General features: G+C 44.8%; 1 protein-coding gene across 2 annotated transcripts in view; it reads right to left on the bottom strand.

The window, feature by feature from the left end:
- VPS33B (VPS33B late endosome and lysosome associated) overlaps positions 1–27,169 on the bottom strand; it is a 792,141-nt gene that overhangs the window by 196,941 nt on the left and 568,031 nt on the right. For both annotated transcript variants that reach the window (XM_086958170.1, XM_086958171.1), the window contains exons 19-20: positions 26,734–26,866; positions 21,467–21,540 (exon numbers count right to left, since the gene is read on the bottom strand). In XM_086958170.1, the coding sequence (XP_086814296.1) occupies positions 21,467–21,540; positions 26,734–26,866 (207 nt within the window). The remainder of the gene's footprint in view (positions 1–21,466; positions 21,541–26,733; positions 26,867–27,169) is intronic.

Raw genomic sequence — 27,169 nt, 5'->3', positions numbered from 1 at the left:
GCATGGGAGAGGGGTGTAACCACCCCCTTCCTGTTCCCACCCCTAGGGCAGGACCTAGTCGCGTACCCACCCCTTTCTTTAGGATAAAGGCAGGAGCGGGGACCCTTCCAAATTAGATCATCTTTGAATCAAGATACTACTTTCTACGAAAGGAACTCTCGACTTCTTCTCAAGATTTCTCCCTTGTGGCTAAGGAGTAGTCACCCTGCACCCGCAGGCACCATCTAAGAACACTGCGGTTTGCTGCACGTCCTTCCTCAGGAATCCGACCGACCAGCACGACGAGACCCGGCTTCCCTGGCACATTTAACCTCTACCTACCTCTACAGCTAAGCTGAGAACCGTAGGTGCGACGAGACCTCGAGGGACCGGCCATCATCAGAACTGCACGACTTCTATCCAGCACGACCGCCGAGGGATCCTCTGGTGAGTGCTTTGGGGTCCGAGAAGCCCCGACCCTGAGCAGCTCCAGCACCGAAGTCCAGCCCCCCAGCATCCACGAGATCTGCGTGGGGCCCTTCTGCTTTTTGCTGCTCACCGCGTTGTCTGGCTACTAGCCCGCTGGCTTGTGGCCTTCCCGACGACGACCGATGACATCACCACTGCTAGTCTGGTTGCTCCAGACTGGCCCTTGCTCCCTTTCAAAAGAGGAGCACCCCGGACCCTCCTGGTCCACTCCAGACGCCATTTTAGGTCCACCGCGTGGGCTTGAATTTGCCAAGACTTGTTGCCCCAATCCTGGGTCCAGCGACGTCGACCGCAGCAACCATCGTGGGACAGCTCGCACCTCCATCCTGGTCGCCGACAACGCCTCCTGGTCCGTGAGACTGCAGAGCCCAGCGTCGCCCACTCACCTGGTCGAGGTGACTTCGCCCGGTGCCATCCTGGTGCCCACACAATCACTGGCTAGTGATTAAGAACTTGGTCCCCTCTGCTTTCAGGTGTCTTCCATCTTCGATCCAGGCTTGGATCCATCGAACAATCTTCACTGGTCGCCTGCCAGCAACTCCTTCTTTCAGGCTCCTGGTTCGTCAACGAGGGTTTTCAACGACACTTGAACCCTATGCAGCCGCAGCCCCTGGACTAGGTAACTTCTGCATTTCGGTGCCCCAGCATAGCCTCACTATCCAAGGGTCCAGATCCACTCTCGTTTTCAGCCTACCTTATCGGGTTCGCCCGAGAACACTAACTTTGCTTTTACTAGCCTCCATAGACTTTGTCCCGCATCCCGCGTGAGAGTGCACACTCTGCACCCGAGTCCCCTAGGCCTCCTACTAGTAATCTGAAGGTTCAGTAACGTAGTCCTAGCGATTCCAAAGCCTATTAGTCCAGTACTTACCTGCTAGTAATTTCGCATTCCACTTTTGTAGTATATGGTTTTTCGTGCCCCTCGGGCATTTGTGTAAATTGTGCAACTTTTAGTATTTTCGTAAGAGTTTTGTTGTGTGCTTAGTACCCTGTCCTCATAAAGAGTACAGGGCTGTTGTGATCTAAATAAATACACTGTTTATTTTCATAACACTTGTGTGGTGTCCTTTCACTTGGTGTTCAAGGGGTATATGTGATGGTATAACAGCTGGCTTAACACGCCCTCTAGAGTTTAGCCCGAAGACTGCTCGTATCCATGCTACTAGGATAGCTGGTCTATAAGGTTGACTTACAACCAATCATCAATAAGGGTTGTTTGGACTAATACAAAGTGCTCACTAGAATAGTGAATATTATATATCAGGCCAACTTCTCACACATACCTCAGATTTTTCATCCCTAGAGGTACCCATCTTGGAGAATGAAATCTCTAATGCCATAAACCTATTACCCAAGAACAAAACGCCCGGCTCGGACGGTCTTACCGTTAGATTTTGTGTTAACTTTAAACAATTATTAGTCCCCCAATTACTCTCATTGATTAACCATTTTCTCACTACTGGTGAGTCAAGAGGATCTTCACTCAAGCTATGTTGTGTTTGATTCCTAAAAAAGACATGGACCCCTCCCTTTGCAAAAATGATAGGCCCATTTCCCTTATTAACACAGACTGTAAAATATTCGCTAAAATACTAGCCATTCGAATTAATAATGTAATCCCAGACCTCATTAATATTTATCAATCAGGGTTTGTCAAAGGTAGATCAATCACTGATAATTTGAGAACCTTCCGTAATATTATTCACCTTGCTTCCAAGATGGATTCACCAGTCGCTGCCATTACATTAGATGCTGAGAAAGCATTTGATAGGGTCAACTGGGATTTTAGTTTTGATGCGTTGAGATGGCATGGCTTCAGCCCCTCTATTATTAAATACATTCAACTGCTATACTCTGCCCCTTCTACTTCCATTTGGGTTAATGGCTGTCAATCAAACTATTTTCCACTCCTTAGAGGTCCTAGGAAAGGTTTTCCTCTTTCCCCACTTTTATTCATTCTTGCTTTAGAACCCTTCTTAGAGGAATAAGACGTTCTCCACAGTACACAGGTCTCCAATGTAATAACATTGATATTGGGGGGAGAAGCCGAGCTAGCAACCGAGATGGCAGCATAGCCGCTCGGCTCCGCGAACCCTCTCACCCCGCACATACATCCTGGCAATTATCCTGAGCAGTGACAACATATTTAACTAGGCGAGGGAAAACTTTCACTGACCGTTTGATCCTGGGGCTTCTACGTGCGGCAGATCCGGAGAACTGTCCCCAACTGTTTTGCGGCCCTCGCGGAGCTGGGACCGGGGTGTCGAGTGAGGAGAGCAGCCGGCCGCGACTGTGACAACAGCGGCCACCGGTGGAGGTGCGGAGTCGGCCGGAGGTTCGATGGGCCGATGGTGACAGTGAGGGCTCAGTCCATCTTGCGGAGGGCCTTGTGGAGGTGCGTGGCGAAGCAGGATCGAGGGGTGTTCTTGATGGTTGGCCCCCTTTCCAGCTCTGTGTCTGGGCATGACTGAAGGCTTCCCCCGGAATCGGCGGGCGGCTCCAGGGGAGCGGCAGCGATTTTGTTTAGCCCTCTAGTGACTCTTCGCTGGGGGGCCTGCCTCGACTTTCTGGGCCCGTGCTGTGACTCCTGTTGCGCCCTGGTGTGGGGCCCGGTCCCGAGGTGAGGTCTAGAGGGACGAGGCCGGATCAGCTAAGATGGCGGCTGCACCCTCTTGCGCAGACCACATCTGGATGGAGGAGTTGATATGCGGGAGAGTTCGGGGGTCTGGCGACATGAGAAAGAGCCCACGTCCACAGATATATTGGCTGCTCTAACGACTTTCCATGCAACCTTGATCTGTAACACCTGGGATCTGGGAAGAAGGATGGCCGCCATTGTTGTCCCGCTGTTCCACACGGGCATAGCTAGATTTCAGGGAAGTGCTGATGTGTCCGCCTCTATGTCGATGAAGAGTGCTCCAAAACGCCTAGTTTTGTGGAGACGCCGGAAGACCCGGCTCATGAGATCGCCTTGGCCAGAACTGTCCTACCTGTGAGCGGCTCGTCGGGGCACGTATCTAATCAGCGGATGGGGAAACAACGTCGATCTATGACTTGGGCTGCCCCGGAGACGTCTCGGCGCTTGCCGTGTGGTGTGACTCTCTCTCTTTGGATGGTGAGACTGTGTTCGGGGGGGGCCGGGTGGCAAGATCGAGGGCCCTTCTCCACTTTTTTCTTCTTTACTTCTTTCTCCTCTTTGTCTATATTTCGGGTCTCTTATTTAGGGCGACAGGCATGCTGCTGGGGGGGGGGTGGCCGTGGCCTTCTGCAGGCGTGCAGGGTGGGGGGCAGGGGGATGGGGTCTATTAATATGTCCGTTGTTTGTTTCTATGGCCCTTTTGTCTTTCTTCCTTTTTGGTGCCGTCGTTTTCCATGTTTCCTACAGTATGTTTCGTTTTGATGGGGGGGGGTGCAGCTTCGCTACGACACAGGTTGGTGTTCACGCTTATCCTGACTTGTATACCTTACCCCCAGTATTTCAATTGTATTCGCATTATTTGAGGATTTCCTGATTCACGCTTGTTATTGTAGGACCATGTATGACTGTACGGCATTGATCCTTAGTTTTCTTATTGTAAAATGAACCTTCATGAATCCTGCATTTAGGCCAGTACGCTAGAACGCAAGTCATATCCTGGACACTGGTTAGACCCCGGCTTTCGGGCTGGTATGATTTTTCACATTGATTGCTGTACACACGACTTGATTAGCGGCCAGCCAGGATGGTTGTAGGCCCATACTTGTATTTGCTTGAAGTAATAATAAAGGTTCAAAAAAAAAAAAAAAAACATTGATATTTAGGTCACTGCTTATGCTGATGATATTTTATTATATATCTCCAATCCGTCTACTTCCCTGCCAGTTCTTTTTTCTTTATTACAAGAGTATTCAACAGTGTCTGGCTATAGACAAATTTGAAGTTTTACCCTTAAACAAATTCTGTCTTTCTCATATGTTTCACGGTTCTGGTTTTGAATGGAATTCCAAGAAAATCAAATGTTTGGGCATTTTATACGCCAACACCATCGAGGAAACTATTAAAATTAACCATGCGGAAATACTAAAAAAACTTTCAGTCCTTATTGAGATTTGGTCCCCTGGGGCTAAGATGTTGAAAGACCACTGGCTATCCTAATCTGTTTGAATAATTATTTAGCCCGGTAGGCACTGTACGATCTGGCTAGGCCGGACAAGAAAATAAGGGGGGAAAAGATGTGATTTTTTCATAAGGCCAGACTTCTACCCTGCAACAGTCGAGAAAAGATGGCAATTTCGTCAACTAATCACATTATTCCAAGCAAAGGCGGCACAGGTTTTTTTGCACAACCCTGCTAAGCTGAAAGTGATTTTTCAGGGGCAGACACACATTTTCTGTCCGAGATTTTGGCTAAAGAATATTTACAAAAGATTGAAAATGTACCAGGGGATAAAAAGCTCTGAGGAATGTTGTAATGTTGTGATAGAGAGGGGGGTCATTTTCTAGTGTATAGCGCAAAGACTGATTTAGGGTCTCCCTTGGTTTTTTTTTCTGGATGAGTCCCTGATATCCTGTGCCCCTGTTATATTCTTTTTTCTCCTTTGGGACACCTAATGATATTGCTTGGAGGGGGGTCTTGAGGAGGGGGGTAAAGATCCAGCCTACCTAAGCCTCATAGGGGAGGTAGTAGGGAGGGGAGGGAAGGGGCAGGGGGACAGGGAGAGGGTGGGAGAGGAAAGGGTGGGTGTGTTGGGGTAAGGGTGGTTAGGTGGGTTGCGCAACTATGGCATGTTACTTGTACTCATGGCACTTCTTATCGTACTTGTTGAAAAGACTTCGAGTTTTTTTGTCTTATTTATCTTTTGAGGCCTAGTGGAGAATCAATTGTTCAGAAAAAATGATGGGTGGAAAGGAAAAAATACGCATCTGCTAGTTGAACGTGTGTGGTCTGAATGACAGGAATGACAGGAAAAAAAGAGATGTATTGTCTAAAATTATACAATTCATGCAAATAGATATTTTTTGTTTACAAGAGACCCACATACCATGGAGTAAACGGGGGTGTTTGAGAGGCCTGGGTCTAGACTTATTGGCTTGTTCTCATCAAGGCACTACCACTAGGGGGGAGGCTATTTTGACTAAGAAAGGTATCATCACAGGCTTGATCATGCCTTTGCCACTTCTGTACCTCTATTAATCAAAAAAGAATTGTTGTGGTCACCATTAACCTCTTTTCCCTCTAGAGTTGTTTCCTGATTGTATTCATTTTTATAGTACCATTGTTGTCTTTATCAATTTAGTAAATTTAATTGTTCTCTAGACTTATCTAATAATGTTTCAATTTGATGTTTTACCCCTCCCTCTCTCTCTCTTTCCTCCCTTCTCTTCTTCTCCCCCCCCTCTTTTTTACTCAAAATGTAAAAATGCATTTTTCTTCTAAGTATTAGTTTTCCCTTCCGAGGGTGCTGGTTGCAATGTTTGTCATTTGTACTATTTTGGCTATTACTTCCTTTTGCTATATGACCTTGTAATGATGTTTTACTTTGTTTAATATCTTAATAAAGCATTCTAAACTAAGAAAAAAGATGTTAAACTTATTCTCTGTAAAAAATATCTTGGATTTAGATGGGCTCAGTTTCAAACAATAGGAACTCCTCAATCAGCGCATACAATCCATGGTTTGAGTATGATGCCAATGGGAAATTCCAGACTCACCTCTACCCTGACCTCAAATATGATTGTTGTGTTATCTACAAACTCCATGCAACAAGTAAGACAGGAGTGACATAGCCAGGTTTAACAGAAGGGAGGAGAGGGGTGAACTATAGGGTGCTCACCAAGTGTAGGAAGCTTGTTCTGTATATACTGTAACAAAATGAGGTACAGTGTGCACAGAGTCCAGTGGAACCCCAAAGGTAGGCAGAGGTAAAAGTAGATAGCACCTTACTCTCGATTTGTGGTAGTGTGGTTCGAGCAGAGGGTAGTGTTAAGCATTAATTTTACACACTCAGTCAGAAAATGATGTCACACAAGACAGAACTCAGACTAATTTGTTTGTATAAAAAATATAAAGTTATTTTATTTCTAGAACCAAGCCAAGCCTGGTGCAGGTAAGTGAAATAATACTTTGCAAAATCTTATGCAATGTTTTACAGTTGAATGCAGGTTTAAACGCAGTTGGATAAATTACAGGTAAGTTAATATTGCAAAATTATTTTTCAGTTACTTTACTATTACTTTGTACATCACTTTTTAGATTACTTGTCCTACTCAGTGTGATATGCCTAGATATCACACTGAAACATTTCCTAGAGAGAAGGTAAGTAAATCCGTTTTTGTACATTTGCAGTTTCTTAATGTTCTATATACAAACCAACTCCACACTTAATAGAATTTTCAAAGAAAAATAGTCAAAGCAATCCTATGGGAGGAAATGAAGTTATCGGTTTACAGATAACTACTTGTTTGTGGGAGCTGGTATTCTGGGGATAGAACCAGGGTTCACCCAGGGTCGAGGATGCACTCTCAGAACACCCTCAATGGCAGTAGGGAGGCAGGGTGCAGAGTGCTGAAGCCCAATATCCAATGGGGGATAGGGGGCCTACGGTTGGTGAATGCTCACAAGCAGGTCACAAGGTTGTGGGAGCAAAGGTCCTGGACTTAATCTCAGGTTAAAGGGGTGTCTAGTTTAGCACAAAATGTTCACCCACAGCGGCACAAGGGTGGCCAGGTGCAGGGTGCCCTGTTGTGTTCAATGGGAGTTGTCGGTTTTGGCCGCAGGCTCGGTCCAGGAAGACCTCAGGGAGGAACCAACAGCTGGGCAGGTAAGTTGGAGGGCTCGGGACGTAGGTGCATCTCGTGTTCTCTTCTCCAGGGTGCAGCGAGGCTGGATGCAGGGATGCCTTTAAAGGTCAACTCGCGGTTGGGGGGTGTCCATGCAGAGGGTGCAGGCGGCATCAGGGAGTCCTGGAAGGGTCAACCCATGGTAGACACTCACTCTGGAGTGCTGGAGACCTCGCTGGGACCGGTGGGACACTGAAACTCGGGCCGTAGGCGAAGGCTGCAGTTGTGGTTCTAGGTGTCCGGTTTCTTTTTCCTCAGCAGGTTTTCTTTTGAACAAAGCTGTTGTTCACAGGCGATCCGGTCTTTGTTGAATGCAGTCAGTCCTCCCAGCGTACTGGACGTTGCTGGCTGCAGGACACGTGACTTTTGGCGCAGGATCTCTGGAAACTGCAGACGGGCTGGAGACTCTACAGTCTCCACTGCTGAGCGTCTTCTTTCGTCCTTCTTCTTTGTAGGTTGTGGGAATCTGTTTTGTTGGTTCTGGGCTGGCCCCGAAATACTGTATTTAGGGGGCATTTTAGGGGTCTTGAGGTCAGTAGCCAATGGGCTACTGACCTTATGGTGACTACACCCTTGGTATGCTCACTCCACGTGGGGGTCTGGGCACAATCCCTAATCCTGATGGGAGATTGACTGCCATCTGCAAGATGGCGGGCACTGAAGAGTGAGCTTCACCGCGCCTCGCCCACCTGAGGGGTGGGGTTAGCAGAGGTGAGCACACCTTCTGAGCTGTGCTACTTTTTCCCGCCTGTCTTCTCGACGAAAAGGAGGGAAGACAGGAAGGGGGCCTACTCCTGATAGGAGAGTCTGGGGGTTGCGTTACCAAGGCGGCAAGCCTTTGAAGCTCCCCTGCAAGAGATGGCTCTTCCTGTCCTGGCGGAGGTGTGAGCGCCTCCACCCAGGAAAGTATTTGTTTCTCGGCTCAGGGAACGAAGGCTCCCACCCAAGAGGTCCAGAAACATGTCTCCTGGTGGCAGGCTGGTGTGTACCAGTCAGGGAACCCACCAGAGGCTGGTCGTTTTCAGGGGGCATCTCCAAGATGCCCTCTGAGTGCATTTTTCATTAAATCCCACACTGGCATTAGTGTGGATTTAAAGTGCTGAGAAGTTTGATACCAAACTTGACTGTTTTCAGTAAAACCATTATGGTGCTGTGGAGTTCGTAATGACAAACTCCCAGCACCATATACTCTTAATGCATTACTGCACTTACAATGTCTAAGAATTGGTCTTGACACTGTAGGGGTACAGGGCTCACGCCCCTGCACTTTCACCACTGGTATAGTGCACCTAGCTAGAGGGGTGGCTGACCTATGCCAGGGCAGTGGGTTGTAGGCATGGCACACAGGGATGTGTGCCATGTCGACTCTTCCCTTTATTCTGCACCAATATACGCAGCCTGCAATGGCAGTGTGTGTGTGTGTGTGTGTGTGTGTGTGTGTATGAAGGTACAGGACCTCTAAGGGTGACACAAGTACTGCACCCCTTAGAGTCCTTCTCTGGCCACAGAGCCCTTGGTACCCATGGTACCTTTTACAAGGGATGAACATGTGGCCAGAGAGGTGCTAATTGGGGGTACAATGTACAGTGTTGGGAAAGAACACAGGCCCTGGGAACCTGATTGGCAGGGGCCCAGGGTACATCAAGTCAAAGTGCATCAGTAGTCTGGCAAAATGTGGAGGGGGGGGGGTTACTGCAACAGAAGCCCAGCTTCCTACACCAAGGGATCTCCATGCATGCAGAGGTGAACAAACTCCTCTTGACAGCTTGAGATCTCATCTCATAGACTAAATTGACTGAATACACAGTAAGGCAACTCCACCTATTAACATGTTTTTAGCAAAGTTAGCAGTGTCACCATTTCCATAGAAAATCTACAGAGAATAGCTTACTTTCTGGGATCACAATTTTTTGCTCCTACTGACTAGTCTCAGGAACAAGGATCTTTTAATGTTTTAGTACAAGTTCTGGTGTACACTATTCATAGCTCAGGTATTTTGGTTTATATTTTTTATCTTCAAGAGGGGCCTGCTCATCTAGTGTCTTGGAAATAATTAAATAAACGTGTCTAGTTCAGCTTTCGGATCAACTTTATAGTTATTAGCTGTACTGTTACACACTATACTTCAGCTGATCAGAAAAATCAGGACACGAATCGTTTACCAGATTTGAGACAAAAAAGATGCCCTATTATAATTGGCGGAAGTACCCTGATATATAATCTGACTCAAGATTAGATGGAGTTCAGACCATGGAATGGGAATAGGCACCACCAATCAGGCACTACCACCAATCATCCCCAAACACAAATCCAAGGGGTGGCCAGCTATACATGATGAGTTAATGAGCAGATTAAAAGCCTCCAAATTATCAAATAAATCCAAAAACATTTATCTAGTCTCGAGCCATACTGGGACAAAATTGTTGATACCTTTGAGCGGGTGAGCGGGTAGATGACTGGGTACTCTGCTCGTCTTTATTTATTAAATGTGTGGGAAGCCACAGACTTAAGTCAAACGGAGTGCACATGGGCTTCCTTGGGGTTCGCTCTCGCCAAAAGGAACATCGCCTAGGGGTGGGGGGTGGTGGATATCCCCAAGTTTCCGAAATGGGCCAGAGACTTTGACAGTGCAATGATTGCCAAAAAAGACGTTTTCCTACGGAGAGGTTGCCCTGGTAAATGGGATAGTAAATGGACAAAAGGGAATGCGTCGTTGGGGGCCTTCGTGTGTAGCCTTCAATTGAACAGCAGAACCATGCCCTTCATGTTGACCAGATCACTGTTTAAGGGGCCTTGTTGCCATCATTGGATGAATGCATTGGCCTGCGAGCCTGTATTGCCATCTCTCACTATTATGCCTCTCTGTGTGTCGCCATGGTACCATTGGTTTTGCTCAATAAAAAGAGAATTTGAAAAAAACAAAAATATTAAAATCTATCTAGGACAATGTTTCATCTAAGGAACCACATTACTTCTTTATAAAGGGTAAAAAATGAACTAACAGGTCATCTAATTAACTTAATAAAAAGCCATGATGGGAGGTGAGTAGTGGGTAAGAAGGATTTTGCTTTTATGTTATTTAGCTTTAAAGATATAATGAAGACCTCTACACTACTTAATTATTCACAGATGCAGACCTCAAACGTTAGATTTTTTTCAAAAGATTATAGCCATGCACAGCCTTCCTATTCTTTAATGTGTTTTATTCTCAACCTGCAGTCAGTCGGAAGCATGTCATCTATAAGTTAAATGTCATCCTCTGACTACCAGGTTACAGTGAGAAAGAGTAATTATAGCTGTTATTCAACAATTCACATCTTTTATAAGACCAGTGGGGAGAGCATGATGCCTTATGTCAACTATCTCATTGGCGGAGCTCATCAATGCAGAGAACGCTTTTTGAAGCAGCACCACGTGTACTCTATTTCTGGCTTCAGGGCAAATTTAGCCGAGTCACTCAACATATAATAAAAACATAATAAACTCACTGATCCGGTCTCCTGCAATAATAAATAACAGTATGGCCTGCCCCTTACCAGGATTACCACAGGCTTTTGCTGACAATTGTGCCACAGGCACACCTTTGGTGCATCTCCTGTGCGATTGCCATTTTGAATGGATGACAAAACTGAGAAACAAAAAGTGAGGGCAGAAAAAAGGTGCTGTGTTAGGCTCAAGTGATGCCTCCTGGATCCCCAGCATCATTCTGCACTGAGAACAAACTCCTAGCTTAATCGGCTCCCATGCGTGACTGCAACCTAATTAGGACCAGCAACTAATCATTGAGGCTGTGAAGTACGGAAATGTTTAGGTGAGCCACCTTCAACTTCAAAGTGTAAGATGAAGTGATAGAAAGCAGCAGTTTTCACACGTAGCTATTTTCTTGCCTGCCTATCCACATATTACCTACTTTTTTGGCTTGCCTGGATTAAGATATATTCTGTCATTGATCTGTCACCTCCCCCTATTCATTCCCAGTCTCCAGATCTTATTGACGGACGGCCACGGTGTCAGGTGCTCATAATCGGGAATGAGTGGGAGAGGCGGTAAAGCATATGCAAATCTGCCTGACCAACTCATCCATATCGCATTGCCTTTGGACAATATGTGTGGATAACTAGTGGCGAAGCTTGGGCATTTAGAGTTTAGGTGTGTGGCGAACAGATCCATTTCTGGCTGTCCCCATACTTGAAGGAAAGGTTGAAGAACTTGCAGATGAAGTTCCCACTCGTGAATCTGTTGTCTCTTTACGACTCAACAGACCCGCAACCTGATTGTGAACTCCTGGTAGATGTTCTGCTAGTAGGTAGATGTTTTGAGGAATGGCTCACGTCCATATGCTCTGCACCAGCTGGGAGAGCTGTAAGGAGTGTGTTCCTCTCTGTTTTTTAATGTAGTACATGGCTTTCATATTGTCTGTGTGGACTAAGACAGCCTTGCTTGATAGGTAATTTGAAATGATTTTAGAGCTAGAAAAATGGCCAGCAACTTCAGATGGTTTATGTGGTGTAGCTTCTATTGTGGTGTCCACCTGCCCTGTACTGTGTGCTTTGACAAATGAGCTCCCCAGCCGGTGAGGGATGCGTCTGTGGTTAGCACTACCTGTGGAACTGGCTCAAGGAACGGACGTCCTTTGGAAAGGTTTTTGGTGTTCCACCACTGCAGAGAGCGACGACCACCACCAGATCTGTTAATTGACGTTCAGCTTGGTTCCACTGGCTTGCTAAGCACTCTTGCAGGGGGCGCATCTGGAGTCTTACGAAAATGCAAGATGCCATCATTCTAATTAGTTGCACCAACACCTGAGCTGGTAGTGAGTGTTGCTGTTTAAATGTTTGTATAAGAACTTGCATGCTTTGTATTCTTACCGGATTGGGGGATGCAAATCCTTTGGAGGTATCTATTGTGGCACCTAGATAATGTTGAGACCGGGATGGTTGGAGATGCGACTTTGTTTTGTTTATAGTGAAACAGAGTTTGTGTAAGAGGTGAATGGTCTTGTGTGTGCTGGACGCATTGCTGGTATGACTTAGCTATTATTAGCCAGTATTCCAGATATGGGAAGACATGGATGTTTTCCCTTCTCAAGTGTGCTGCTACTACTGCAAGACACTTTGTGAAGACTCGGGTGCTGTAGTGACTCAGATGATGAGGATGGTAATGCTGACCGTCCACTACAAACGGAAGGTACTTTCTGTGAGCTTGGTGAATGAGAATGTGAAAGTAGGCGTCCTTGAGATCTAGGGTAGCAAGGAAATCACCTTCTTTTAACAGAGGAAGGACCTGCTGTAATGCGACCATATGGAAGTGGTCTGACTGTATGTAAAGGTTTAGAGGTCTCAGGTCCAGTATAGGTCTGAGGGAGGTGTCCTTTTTGGGAATAAGGGAATAATGAAATATAGGGAGTAAACGCCTGTGTTTTGATGGTGTAGTGGAACTGGTTCTATTGCATATTTCTGTAGTAGAGCAACCACTTCCTGTTTTAGGAGTGTGAGATGCTCTTGTGACACGGGACACTGTCTGGGTGGTATTGTTGGAGGAGTGGAAGTGAGCTCCAGGCAATAACCTGACTGAACTATTTGTCTCACCCACCTGTCTGTTGTGATGGAGTTCCAGACAGGCAGGAACTGTTGTAATCTCCCCCGACAAGAGTGAATGGTCTGGGGGAGTGGAGGGAAGTCACTGCTTGGGAGCGGAGGTGGTGCGGGTGTTGTTACCTCTGCCTCTACCTTTAGTATTGTTGCCTCTGCATCCTCCTCTGTAATAACCTCTATTCAGCGAGGATTGGGTAGGAGTTTTGTAAGAAGAGGTGGCAGTATTGGTAGGAAAAGTTGTTGAGGCGCCACTGTACAAGGAGCGACGAAAGGACGCTCTGGGAGTTTGATTTTGAAAAGCTCCCATGGATTTTGCAGTGTCAGTGTCCTTTTTCTTTTTCTCAAGAGAGGCATCAACTGTGGGACCAAACAGATGTTGTTGATCAAAGGGTTGAATAAGAATACTGGTTTGTACTTCTGGTTTGAAACCAGAAATACGCATCCAGGCATGCCTGCTTAAAAGTATGCTGGAATTTATTGCTCTTGAGGCTGTGTTAGCAGCATCTAGAGAGCAACGGATAGAAGTGTTAGTAATGACCTTCTCTTCCTGTATCAAATCAGTAACCCTGGTCTTGTATTTGTCTGGCAGATGTTGTATTAGGGTTTCAAGCTCATCGTAGTGAGCCCTATCGTATCTTGCCAACAGAGCTTGGGTGTTGGTGATTCTCCAGACGTTGGCTGCTTGAGATGTCATACGTTTGCCTGAAGCATCTAAGAGTTTGGACTCTTTATCAGGGGGTGAAGCATCCCCTGTTGTCTGAGAGTTAGCTCTTTTTCGAGCGTTAGAGACCACTAAAGGTTCTAATGATAGTTGGCCCTTGATATAGGCTGGGTCAGTTGGAGCAGCTTTGTACTTTTTCTCCAACCTGGGATTAATTACCCTGGCCCTCACGGGATCTTTAGATACGTCTGGTGTATGTTTTATAACCCCTTTAAACATTGGTAAGATGGTGTTGGTCTTATGAGAGGGTAATAATGTGTCCCTAAGGAAGTCATCATCCACTGGATCAGTATGGAGATCGCCCCCATAAAAGGCTGCTACTCTGTGAATAAGTTGTGTGAACTCTATGGTGTCATCTGGAGAAGATGGCCTAGAAGGGTATGCGTCATCTTGGGGTAGATCTGGGGCATCTGGTGCATTGAAGTCTTCCGAAGGATCCTCTGATGGGCCAATAATATCATCTGGATCATCTAAGGGTTGCTCATCATCTGCCCCTCCCCCAGAATTATCATCCTCATCGTTATCTGTTGGTGCATGGGTGTGTGGGATGACGTGAGTGTGTGGGGAAAATTTAAGGGTCTGGCACTTCTGGAAGTGGGGAAGGTACTCTTATGGGAGAAGTTTGAGCATGTGTTTTGAGAGGGACTGGGGGTGTAAGAGGAGGCTCCAGTTTCCTTTTACCAGGTAAAGTGATGACATGTCCAGTCTTTGGGTGAATAAGAAGAGTCTTTTGCTTTGGATCTGGATGGAAAAGCTCTTCTATGGGAGAATCCTTTTTTTGGAACCGGCTTGTCATGTTTGGGATCAAGCTGTTTGCTGGGTTTAGCAATGTTCAGTACAGTCTTAGGAGTAGATTGTGGTTTTAGTTCCGAAGACTTGTGGTCGGAAGCTTTTTTTGGTTAGAGTTTTTTCTTGGGATCGGAGATTTTTTTCGGATCCAGAGTCATTGGTTCCGAAGCGTGTTTCGGGTCGACAGTTTTTGGTGCCAAAGTTTGCTTCGATGCCGGAGTTGGCTTTGGTTCAACAGTTTTAGGTGCCGAAGTTTGCTTTGGTGCCGGACTTGGCTTCGGTTTGACCGTTTTAGGTGCCGAAGTTAGCTTTGGTGTCGGACTTGACTTTAGTGTGACAGTTTTAGGTGCCGAAGTTTTATTCGGTGCCGGAGTTTGTACCGGTTTCACTTTCGGTTTGAGAACCTTCTTTTGATTGGGACTGACTGGAGGCTGACTCGAGCCCGAGTCGCCTAGAGGCTTTTTGGAAGTCTTCGTTGGCAGGCCCGAAGGCGGGGCATCGGAAGTTTGTGATCGGTGTGCACCTGGGCCTGAAGGTGGCGGTGGAACCAGAGCCTCAACCGGTGTGGGGATATAAGAGGGTCGATATCTATAATTAAGACCCGTTGACCAGCTGGAAGGGGATCGTCATATTCTGCCTGCTCATCAGCTCCAGAAGCTGAAACCTCTGCTTCGGAAATGAAGACGTGTTCCTGCTGTTCTTCTTCTTTGGACTCCAGTTGGACTGGAGTCTCCTCGACGAGGGTGTCTGGTGCCGATGAAGACGATTGTGCCATGACTCTCCGAGCTCGACGGTCTCCGATTGTCTTTTTCTACAGGAACGAAGCACAGGCCTGGCAATCTCAGCTTTCGTGCTCTGGGGACAAGCACAGATTGCACATCTCATGTAGATCAGTGTGGGGGAATTTGTGTCCACATTGAGGGCACTTTTTGAAGGGAGTTCTTTCCATGAGCCGAAGGCCCAATGACGCAGTGGGCCCGACGGCCGCCGATGATCACCGGAATCGAGAGTGAAGGCTGTTCAAGACACGTGTATAAGGAAGTCGCAATCAAAAACAATACCGACGGTAGGGACCAAGGAATGCACGTCGAAATGAGATCGGTAACATGCACATCCGAGCCCGATGGCGGAAAAAAACAATCTGAAGATTGAGTCGGTGCCCATGCGCACTATACTCCAGAGGAGGAGTCATCTACCATATAAAGACTCTTCCAGGACAACAACAAAGTGTAATCATCCGAGCCCACCATCAGATGGCGATCTGTGCACTAGTGTGTGATCTGCAGCCCATATGCTTCGAACACCTTGTTTCTCAGCTATCCTTGTAAATTAAAATTGCAAATAGAATTGACCCACTATGGTATCTGTGCTGGAGGCAGAATTCTGATTGTAAGGCTTGGCAAATGTATGAACTAACATCCATTTAGTTGCTCTGCAAATGTCACTGATAGGGATACCCCCAGTAAGAACAAGTGTAGCTTCCTTGTTGCCAACCAACTAAGACAAAGATTTACTTGGAAGGGGCCTACTAACTTAATTAACGAGTCAAGTCAGTTAGCTGATCCTGCAGCCAGGCTTCTAGTCCCACCACGGAAGCCTCCAGTAAGAAATTACTCTCTGGCTTATTGAATTTACCATACAATGAAAAGCGGAGTGGATTATTGATGACGGCAGCCCTGATGAAGTCAGAGGTGTTTATACCTAACTGACGAAACGCGTGTTAGCTACAGAAGTTACCCGAATGACTATGAAGTGTATTAAGGACAACAATTGAAAAACGAAGAAAAAGAAAATAAATGAACGAGGAACTTAAGAAACATTTGTACTCATATATTGTATTTTTCAAATATTGGATGCTCAGGGTTTGCATCAGATTCATTATCAAGATTTGATGGAATATTATTGAGCAAAACCAGGTTTAAGGAAGCCAAACCAGTATGGACACCACCAAAGTTAACAAATAACAGTTATTTTTAAATATCTGAGGTTTCTCTTTCCGTTGAATTTATAGAGACGTTGCTTCTGTAGAGGATAGATTGGTAAATAAAGTGGCTAACAAAGCAGTCTGATATATAAGGAAATCGTAAATGATATTTTAAGCAAAGAAGGATGATTTCTCAATTGCTTTTCAATATTATATTAAGTGTTAAGTTTCAGCAGAGCATTACGCTTGTACCTCACTCACTCACTCTGCTGACCGATGTGATGGCCACTAGAAAGGTCACTCTCCAAAAGATATGCTGAAGCTTGGACTTATGCAAAGGCTCTTAAAAGGGGAGCCATTTATTTTCTAAAGAACTATGTTCACTTTAGAGGGTTGGGAATGTGTTTTGTTTCAAATGTCCTAAACACACGCATTGTTAAGTTGGATGCTTAAGATTATTTCACTATGGACCAATCATTGCAAAGTGCAATCTTGTACAGGAGGTCTGTAGGTCAGAAGCAGCCAAATGAAGTAGGTACATTACTGCACAATCTTCCTGGCATGTCACTTTGCTGTCAAATACAACAGATGCAGAATCTCTTTTACTTGAAGTATTTAAGACACTGAAAACCAGCCATAATGCAACAGAAGTGACCAAGACGGTATGTCGGATATAGACTACCCTTCTGAAGGCAATAGGCTGGGTGAAGAGAATGACTCCCAAAATCCCATTATGGTTGGGCACAACATTATGGGCAATGCTTACCCTGAAGGGATTTATAGGGTGGGATCTTATTGGCCTCTCAACACTCTCAGATGCATGGGATGTGAACAGTATGGTCTCGTTCACACAGCTTAGAGAGGAATATGATATGGCACCCTCCCAACTTTGTAAATACTACCAATACTACCCTGAGGAGGAGGAGGATTGCAATAGATGGAATTTCCCCTTGAGCGCCAACTCCTTGATGACAATATGACAACCTAAGCAATCTCAATGACTTACAAGTCTCTCAGGAATAACACACAGGGGGAATTGACACGCCTGCAGGACAAATGGCAGGTAGAAGTAGGAAACTTGGATGATGACGAGTGGCAGGAAGTGCTACAGTTTCCGTGAGAGGTGACTATACCGACATGAATCATTTGAATCCAATTTAAGATCCTTCATAGCGTCTTTTTTTGCTTGCGACAAACACAAATGTGGATAAATACAGATAAAATGGCAAAAAAATAAATATGGATAAATACAGATGGAAATGTAAAAAAAAAAGAAAAACATAAAACCGGGAGCCCCAAAGATATTACACTAGGGCACTCCTGCATAGATCTGTAGGGCAGAGAGCGATGAAAGTCTCCATGCCTGTGGCCCAAGAGGGTCCTTCATAGATACACTATGGGAGTGACCCAGGATCTACATGTTCTGGGAAGTTTGGTGAAAACTGTGATTGGGGTGCCAATTTCATTTCAGGCTCCGTTGATGTTGTTGGTAGTGGGGGTATCTCGATCTCAACTCTTATCAGAAGATCCTGGGGAATTTGGGGTTTCTTTAGCAAAACGAGAGATTGCATGGAGAAGTGTGGCTCAATGGTTAGAGCGGCAGACCCTGATGCAGAGGTCTAGCCCAGGACCAGGGTTCAATTCCCCGCCTCGGCGGGTCTTGGGCTCAAAATTCAACAGACCTGATAATCCTCGCCTCTGTGCCTATTCCAATCATGGAGTCCCACTCTGCAACTCTGGGCAATAGCTTGCTTAATCTCCACAACGGCCCCCACAACGCTAAGGATGCCTGCCCTCCAGCTTGGGGGTGCCCAGGAGTGGACGCCTCACAGGGAAAGCCAGGATGGGTTCCACAGCGGTATTCGTACAAGCGCCTTGAGACCCTTGCGGGTGAGTAGTGCGCTATACAAGTATCAATTTACATGGAAGTGGAGGAGTGCTGTGAGCCCAAGATTACAAGATTTGGCACAGGAGAGGGATGTTTGTTGCGAAGGGGAAAAATTGGTCTGTGAGGGTAGGGATTGCCTGAGGACGTTCGAGAAGGGGTGGGGTGGAAGGACCAAAAGGAACAGGGAGGAGTAACTGTGGGATTTGGCGTGACCCTCCAACGGACAGTGGTCAAAGGACAGCAATAATGGGGTTGGAATTTCTGACATTGCAACTGAACTGCCTCGCCCTGTTGTTCTGAAGTAATATATTATTATTTGTGGCACCTAGCGCTTTACCGGTCATGATAGGGGGAGGGCATCACTGTATGTTTTTGTGTGTTGTTTGATTATATAAGAACAATAAATATATTCATACCCAAAAAAGTATATATGACTAGTTGCTTATCAAAAGATTTACATTTACATTGTGGAAGCTCTATGCAACTGTACTAAAAATATTTAGAACCCCGGTAGTCAAGCTCTGCTATAGAAAACTTTGGTGTAGAATTTTGTCTCACATTCTGAAAAGGACATTTAGCCCACATGGAAGTCTCCTCACTAGATACTGTGACAAAAGAAGAAAATCCAAATACCACCACTGAAAATGTTTGTTTGAATCAATGAAGATAATTTCTGTTCTGTATTACTTGGTGTACAGTTATTTGTCCCCTGAATAGTATCAAAGGCCTGCCTCTTGGAGTGGAGCTCTACATATATGGCCAGGAAGTAATTTTTGCAAGGTCTGCAGTGGTAATAATAAAGAGTTGCAGTGTTCCGCATTGAGAGACCACATCTTTTGAAAATGTTGAGGTCCTTTAGGGCCAGATGTATGACCATTGTTAGCAGTCGCAAATGGGAAATCAGGAGGCAAAAACCATCTATTTTTCCTCCAAAATACTCGCAGCGGAAAACAAATCGAAGGAAATCTTCTCGATTATCCACAACTTGGCATTCTCGGACAGAACCTCCCTCAAACCTACCCCCTCACTGGATCTCTGTCACTCCCTCAATCACTTCTTTATTCAAAAAATCGCCATTATTAAAGCCAATATCCCCGCCCCTTCCCTTTCTTTTGTGGACCCACAATGCCCTCCCCCTAAGGCACATCTCACTGCCTTTCCACCTCTTACCCAAGAATCTCTGACTGCTATAATTCCACTTGTCAAATCTGGCTCCCCTCTGGATCCCTGCCCGGCCCATATTCTTCGTCACACTTTCCTCAGCTGTCCTGACCCCCCTCTCCACGCTCTCAATAGTTCTCTTTCTCAGGGCGTGGTACCTGAATCACTTAAGTCTGCCGTCATTGTCCCCATATTGAAGAAACCGGGCGCTGATCCCTCAGTTCCAGCCAATTTCCGTCCCATCTCTCTCCTGCCGTTTCTGGCGAAAGTTCTCGAGCGCCATGTTACTTCTGCCTTGAGCTCTTTCGTGGAGAAGAATGGGATTCTTGCCCCCCGCCAGGCTGGGTTTCGCCCTGCACACTCTACGGAGTCCGTAGTACTTTCGGTCCTTGACAACCTCAGGGAGGGTATGGATACTAACCAACCGCAGGCCTTAGTCCTCCTCGATCTCTCAGCTGCTTTTGACACGGTGGATCATTCCATCCTGCTCTCCCGTGTCAGGGCAGCGGGGATCGGGGGCACGGCTCTGGTCTGGCTATCCTCCTTCCTGAGGGACCGCACCCAGGCTGTCCGCCTGGGTGACTTCACTGCGGACTTCCGTAATGTTCAGTGCGGGGTTCCCCAAGGCTCCTCCCTTTCCCCCCTCCTATTCAACCTATACATCTCCCCTCTTATTTTTTCACTGCAACAAATGGAGGTCGCCGTATTTAATTATGCGGACGACCTCCAGCTTGTCTTTAACCTCTCTTCTTCCCCTGACTCTGCTCTCAACCTTCAAACCATTATGATCCATATCCGGGACTGGATGAACCACAATCATCTCAAACTCAACCCAGACAAAACAGAGCTGGTGTTGACGGGTGGTTCATCCAGCCCCTGGTCTCCCATCTTTTGACCCCCTTCCCTTGGTCCTCCGCCTGTCCCCTCAACCTCAGTAAAAACCCTTGGCATCAAGCTCAATTCCCAACTCACCCTTCACTCCCAGGTTAGCTCTGTGGTTTCCTCTTCCTTTCTGGCACTGCGCACCATACGCAAGGTGTCCCGTTTTTTTTCATTTGATGCACTTAAACTGATTACCCTTGCCATGGTCGTGTCTCGCCTGGACTACGGCAACGCCCTATATGCAGGTATTCCTGCATATAGTCTTCGGCGGTTGCAGCAGGTCCAAAACCAGGCGGCGCGCCTGGTGTTTAAACTCCCTAAATCCCACCATGTCACTCCCCTTTTGAAATCCCTACATTGGCTCCCGGTCTGTGCCCGTGTCCAGCTCAAGCTTGCTTCTATCACTTTTCAAGCTCGACTGGGCACGGCCCCGGCTTTCATTTCATCTGAAATTATCCCCTATGTTCCCGCCAGGGAACTGCGGTCTTCTACCCTATCTCTTCTTACGGTCCCACGGTTCCGGAGGAAGAAATGGGGAGGCTCTAAGTTCGCGACCCTCGCCCCGATCTTCTGGAACTCACTGCCTCTTGAGCTCAGAGCCTCCACCTCGTACCTATTGTTCCGGAAACAGCTCAAGGCACATCTTTTTGCAAAATTCCTCAACTAACTCCCCCTGCTTCTCCCCTCATGTTTAGCTCTCTGTCAGTCTAGCGCCATGAAACCGCTGGTGTACGTGCGCTGTATAAATATTTTTAAATAGAAATAAATAGAAATAGAAATAGGTTGTTTGCGACCGCTAAAAAGGGTTGTAGCATGTACAAACCCTAATTTGCAAGTCGTTAACCTATTACCGGCTCGCAAAATAGGGTTGTCTTTGTTAACAGAAAAAAAAACAATATCAAGACATTGTAGAAAATGTAGAATAACCGTCAGTTTTAAAAACTGAAGGTTGCATGACCTGCCATCTTTTTTCTGAATTTGAGAGTACTGTATCCACCATAAATAACCGCGATCAACATTGAGACAAAAGAAGGTAGAAGAAATATTTTTATGGATAACTGTTATACTAGCTATTATGAAAACAAAGTACTTTTAAATCATGGTATGGATCAGTACAGAACAAGTATAATGGACACTTGCTCAGGGAATGGGTTAGGAAAGGAATTAAAAAATGTTGATAGTTTAAAGAGCTAGGTAAATGAAAGTGTTTGGTACTTACCAAGCCAAGCTTTTTGCTTAGCCCTCTGAAATTACTTTTTCTGGCGAGAGATGAAAAGGCATCACTCAGCTTCCCTGGATAATAATTTTACAAGTAAATAAAGTGAGAAATGTCATTTAAAAAAACAAAAATACAACGCAAAAGTAAAGTAAATGCAGTACCTGTCCTGGGCTGGTTCCAATGTTTGCAAAATTATGGGTACCACCTTACAAGAAAAGTGAGATTCTGGTGGTCTGTTGTGATATAACATTTTAACATTTCTTCATCTTTTGTAAATGTATGCATGATACTTTCTCCATTTTGTCAAAATGGCTTCCGAGCTAAGAGACCATTGACACATTCCACTAGTCTAATAGCAGCACTCAGAAAAGTAGTCATCACATCTTGCGTCATTAGTGGGTCCCTGTTTTTCTGCTTTCTATTTTCTTTGCATCTTGCCATCTTGTCATAAAGTGGCAGTGCTCATTTAAAAAGCTCTATGTCCTCCAATAATCTTATGAGTCAACTTACCTAGAATCCATAACTTTTTTTGTAACATAACGTTAATTTGGGCGCATTTATTATACAGATTGTACCAATAGTTATCACACTAGGTTTTGTTCAAACAAAAATAAAATTCTGAGTCATATGTAAAAAGCAACTCACTAGAAATATATTAGTAGTAATACTGTTAAGAGTTTCTCACACAATGTGAAGCATTTCATAAAACTGCAATTGAATTTATATAGCACTTACCCCTGACGAGGCGTCGAAGTGGAGGGATAGAAGAGGGAAGGGTTTTGTTGTATCTCACCTATGCCACCCCTCCCGTGCCCCCTGCGCGTGAGCTTCCCCCGTGCCCTCTCCTCCCTGATTGGTTCCCCCACATTCCATTCTTCCCTGTCACCACCTGTGACAGCAACTGTCATTACTGATGTTCCACTGACCCACGCACCACCACCTGTGTGGGGCTGTTTCTAATAAACTTATGCTGAGGAACTTCTACTGTTTCCTGTCTACTTCGTAACAGGTTTAGAAAGTGTATTTGGAGATCATAGCAGTGTAAGATCAACTGGATGAAATCAGTAAAATATGTTCTGCATGGTCCAGCGCCTGAACTGCCTCAGGTGTGAGGTGCACATTAGTCTTTGAGGGGTTCCGCTATCTTGGAATATTTGTCACTGGTGACCCGGACCTTTTTTACGAAACAAAATCTGCTGCTGCCCTTAGCTAGTTTGTGAGGAAACAATGGCTCCTGTGGATAAATAAAGGTTTTTCTAATAAATTGTGCACTATGGCAATGTACAGGGTTGGATTGATGTAAAAAATAAGGCTGGACACACACACCGAGGTTTCAGTCTATTTGTTATATAGTAAGTATGTAAAGTAAACAATATATACATAGTGTTTGGCAATAAAAAGAATTTTTTACAACATACAATAACTAAACAATAGTGAGAAGTGTCCCAGTGAAAAAACGTTTGGAACCTAGGCTAATGGTAACATATTATATGACATATGTCCAAGGTTTCACTTTCGAACATAAGGCGACCATAGGAAAATAAGCCACCTATTGAACAAGACTTTATACAAACATAAGTGCTGGTTAATGATTCGCCTTTGTTAACTGTCGACAGCGTTTCAACCCTGTTTAGAATGTAGGGTCTCTTCAGGACCTAGAAATGTCGGGACACCTGAAGGAAGGCCTGCACTGCCTAATGTGAAATGCAGTGGCACCGTGAATGATCATCGCACCGAACAGGGAGACGGACGCTCCTCTGTTCCAGCAGCACTCAGTGGATCTCACAAATCGCTATTACTGCAAGATAAGAGTTCTAAATATGGAGGTAAAACCCTTGTATTATTTGTTGACACAGAGCTACAGCCTGGTGAGCCACTAACTGTATTTAAGTGTGGCTCTGCTCCCTTACACTCGGAGCGTTACCAAAACGCATGCTGCTCCAGACTCAATCAAATACTCAGTGCCTCCAGTACCGCCAAGACTTTGCCAGCTTTGCCATTTCTTCTGCCTGCCTATCACTACACTCACATTGGCACCCGGCTGGGTACCCTAGGAGTTATTTTTCTTCACTATATTCACGGTGTCACTGCCTTTCACATTAGGCAGTGCAGGCCTTCCTTCAGGTGTCCCGACATTTCTAGGTCCTGAAGAGACCCTACATTCTAAACAGGGTTGAAACGCCATCGAAAGTTAACAAAGGCGAACCATTAACCAGCACTTATGATTGTATAAAGTGTTGTCCAATACATGGCTAATTTTCAGACGGTCGCCGAATGTTCTAAAGTGAAACCTTGCACATATGTCACATAATATGTTGCCATTAGCCTAGGTTCCAAACGTTTTTTCACTGGAACACTTATCACTATTGTTTAATTATTGTATGTTGTAAAAATCATTTTTGTTGCCAAACACTATGTATATATTGTTTACTTTACTTACTTACTATATAAACGACTGTACATATTGACTGAAACCTCGGTGTATGTGGCCAGCTTTCTTTTTGACATCAATCCAACCCTGTACATTGCCATTGTGCACAATTCATTAGAAAAACCTTTATTTACCCACATGAGCAATTGTTTCCTCACAAACTTACTTACCCAGGCTCCCAGTGAGTAGGGTTCCCTTGTCCCTTGTTCCCGCTGCCCTTAGCTAGACTTGAGAGTGATGTACAACACTGGAGATCCCTACTACTGTCTCTGCTCGGGAGGGCAGTGTTATGTAAGATGATGGCCCTGCCTGGCTGGCAAACACCAACTTTTACAGAAAGTCCGGATACAATTTACAACATCAAAAACAGAACTAAGATTCTTCTGTGGAGATAATAACCTCACATGCACCGCCAAATCAATTTTTTTATTATCCTCCTACAGGAGAACGTACACCACATATGTAAACTATATATATGGACAATGTATATGAACAAGCCACCCAAAATATCACCATGCAACAGACTGGACACTGAATTTCTTTTCCATGAATTCATTTGTCCCAAGGCTGGTTGGCACCCAAAGCCAACCAGACAGATGTCATTTTGTAAATAATATATCAGGTCCATAAAGAAGCCTTTTGATGCTGGTGTCAGTTCTGCATAGCCTTCCCTGCTCCTCAGTGGTCAGGCCAAATCACTATCATAGAATTAGCAGGCAATACCACACAAGGAGGTGCACAAGTCTCTTACACTAAAACATTCAGCAAAAGTGTTTTTATCAAAGACAGCCTCATTCCTTGCAGCAGAGTCAAGACACTAGTGTTTGGTGAGCATATGTTGTGATGACCAAGTCAAATGAAACCTGGCAAATGTTTATCACAGGTACTCCCTCCCGAAAATGACGAAGTCGGTACTATACTTGCAGAACTTGTGTTGAGTCTTTCTACACTAATTTGTAACACATTTTCATATAGAGACCCATCACTCAACAAGAAATGGGTTGTTTTCTTTTCTTATAGTCTTTCTCTCTCTCTTAACAGAAGAGTAAGGCTTTTCCGGGTTTCAGTCTGTTGAAATAGACCTTAACCTTAGATGGATGCGGAGCTGAACGGGATAAACGTTAATTTAATGTAGTTTTGCCAAGCATGCCTACACTTCTAAAACCCCTAGTTAATTTAACAGCGAGTTTTGATAGTTTTAAGGCTAAAGATGTGGACAGCAGAAATGTAGGTTTTCGAAAATCTGTACCCCTAATAAATATGTGCACAAAGGTAAGGCTCAACAAAAGTGCTGTAGATGAAATCAGAGGAATTTACAAGACAAATAAAAGTGGCAGTTCTATTGGCATACGAAAATGTGAGCCTAGTTCAGGAGTTCACTGAAATGTGGACATGGCCGCCAAAAAGCCCTCAATATCTGCTGTTAGGGATTAATAGATTTCTGACAACACGGCTCCCAAGCATACTGCATCTGCCTGAATACCTTCACTTTACGAAAGGAAATCTAGCAGCCAGTACCACATTTACACTCTCAATAGGAATCATCTAAGTCTTTAAAGTTTTTTCTTTTCAGCAACTTGCAGGTATGAAGATCTATGGTCTGTACATTTGGATAAAAGATAAATGCGTTCTTACAAAGACAGAAAACGGGTACTGAGTTCCAACATCTCCAAATATCACATCAGTTTTGACCAGTACGGAGCGATTAGAATGACTAACAAGGAACGCTGATTTATTTTCTGTATCACCTGCAGAACAGATAACAGCAAAAAGACACAGTGCAGGAAGAATGTCCACCTGAGACTGGCATTGCCCCCAGTGATCCTTTTTGAGAATTCATTGAACATTTACATTTTGAATGAGTGACAATAGAGGTACACGGATGAAACCTCAGTTTTGCAAATATATTGTCCAAAACATTGGGATGGAATTGTCATTAATTAATTTATTGATTTAAAGGGTCCACCCAATGAATAATGTCACAACAGATCTCAAAACCCAAGAGGACATCATCAAAACAAGGCACGATTGTAGAATGCTGATTGATTGTGATTGTTAGTGATGCAGAGAAGGGTAAAGAGAACGGTTTTCTCTTCAGTGAATGACTCCTTTACCTATTTTCTATAGTGCCTTTACATTATACTTGGTAATAGGGAGCTTTACAATTAAAAGGGAAGAACGCTTTTGAACAGGCAGAGTTATTTTGCCACTTGGAAATATCCGATGTAGTGCTTGAGAGATTTTAAATATCAAAGGTTCCAGATACTACGAGTTCTTGCTCTTTAGACTACGATGTGCACTGGGTATGGCAGGCAGGTAGTTTACTTATATGGATTGTTTTGTTAGGCTGGCATCAAATTTTAAATTTGATTCTTGAATCCATTGGTAATCCAAGTCCTTCAGGTTTGGAGAACTTAAACTGAATCTTCTTGTGGGGGAGTGGAAAATCATCGCCCTAAGGTCAGCAAACCAAGATATTAAGAAGGAAAAAGAATTAAAGGTTTTACCTCTCTATGATAGCCTTCGGTTCCTGAAAACCTGAAAGGTCACAAGAAACTGTCTTGCTATCATAAGTGAATACTACTTGTCCAAACCTATAACTCTTTCCTGTTTTAATGTTGGACTTAAACGCTGAAGACATAAGTGGGAACATTAATCAAAACCCAATTAAAAATTGGATCTAGTCTGCTAACTGGAGATACATTAAACTAAGGAATTTACAGGGATGAATATTCATAAGCAAAACATTCTACCCATACACTATTTGCTTAGCTGAAGATCTCCTGTTGATATATGTAATCTCCAATAAATCAAAGTTGATGCACGTTTCTCTCACCAGCTGCTTTGTCTGTGACCAACTTGCTCACTTTATTCTCAACAGCAGAAATAGTCTCCCCAGCCACTTGTTCGGTTAGCAAGCCGGTCTGTTTCAAGTTGAAGAATGTCAGCAGATGATCTGGCCCATAACTCTGTGGAACAGATGTTAGATCAATATTCACTCACTCCTGTGCAGCACGCAATTCTATTGCAATTACCATTTTTTGTGTTTGAGAATAAATAGAACATAGTTACACTTATTTTAGATTTTCATACCTAAATCAGAATCATATATTTAATGCAACTTGGAAATGATAGGGGCAAATACAGAGAAAACAGGTTCACAAGATGTTCATGAAGGAGAGCCATGCCATATCTGAAGCCTTAATTTCTGTTTTCTGAGGTGGAATCACTCTACAATAGTGTGTAGTGTGAGAGAATTTGATATAGAATGT

This window comes from Lissotriton vulgaris, chromosome 2_1 (assembly GCF_964263255.1).
Source record: "Lissotriton vulgaris chromosome 2_1, aLisVul1.2, whole genome shotgun sequence".
Taxonomy (NCBI): Eukaryota; Metazoa; Chordata; class Amphibia; order Caudata; family Salamandridae; genus Lissotriton; species Lissotriton vulgaris.
Note: the sequence above shows the minus strand (reverse complement) of the source record. Positions and strands in the feature narration are given on the sequence as shown.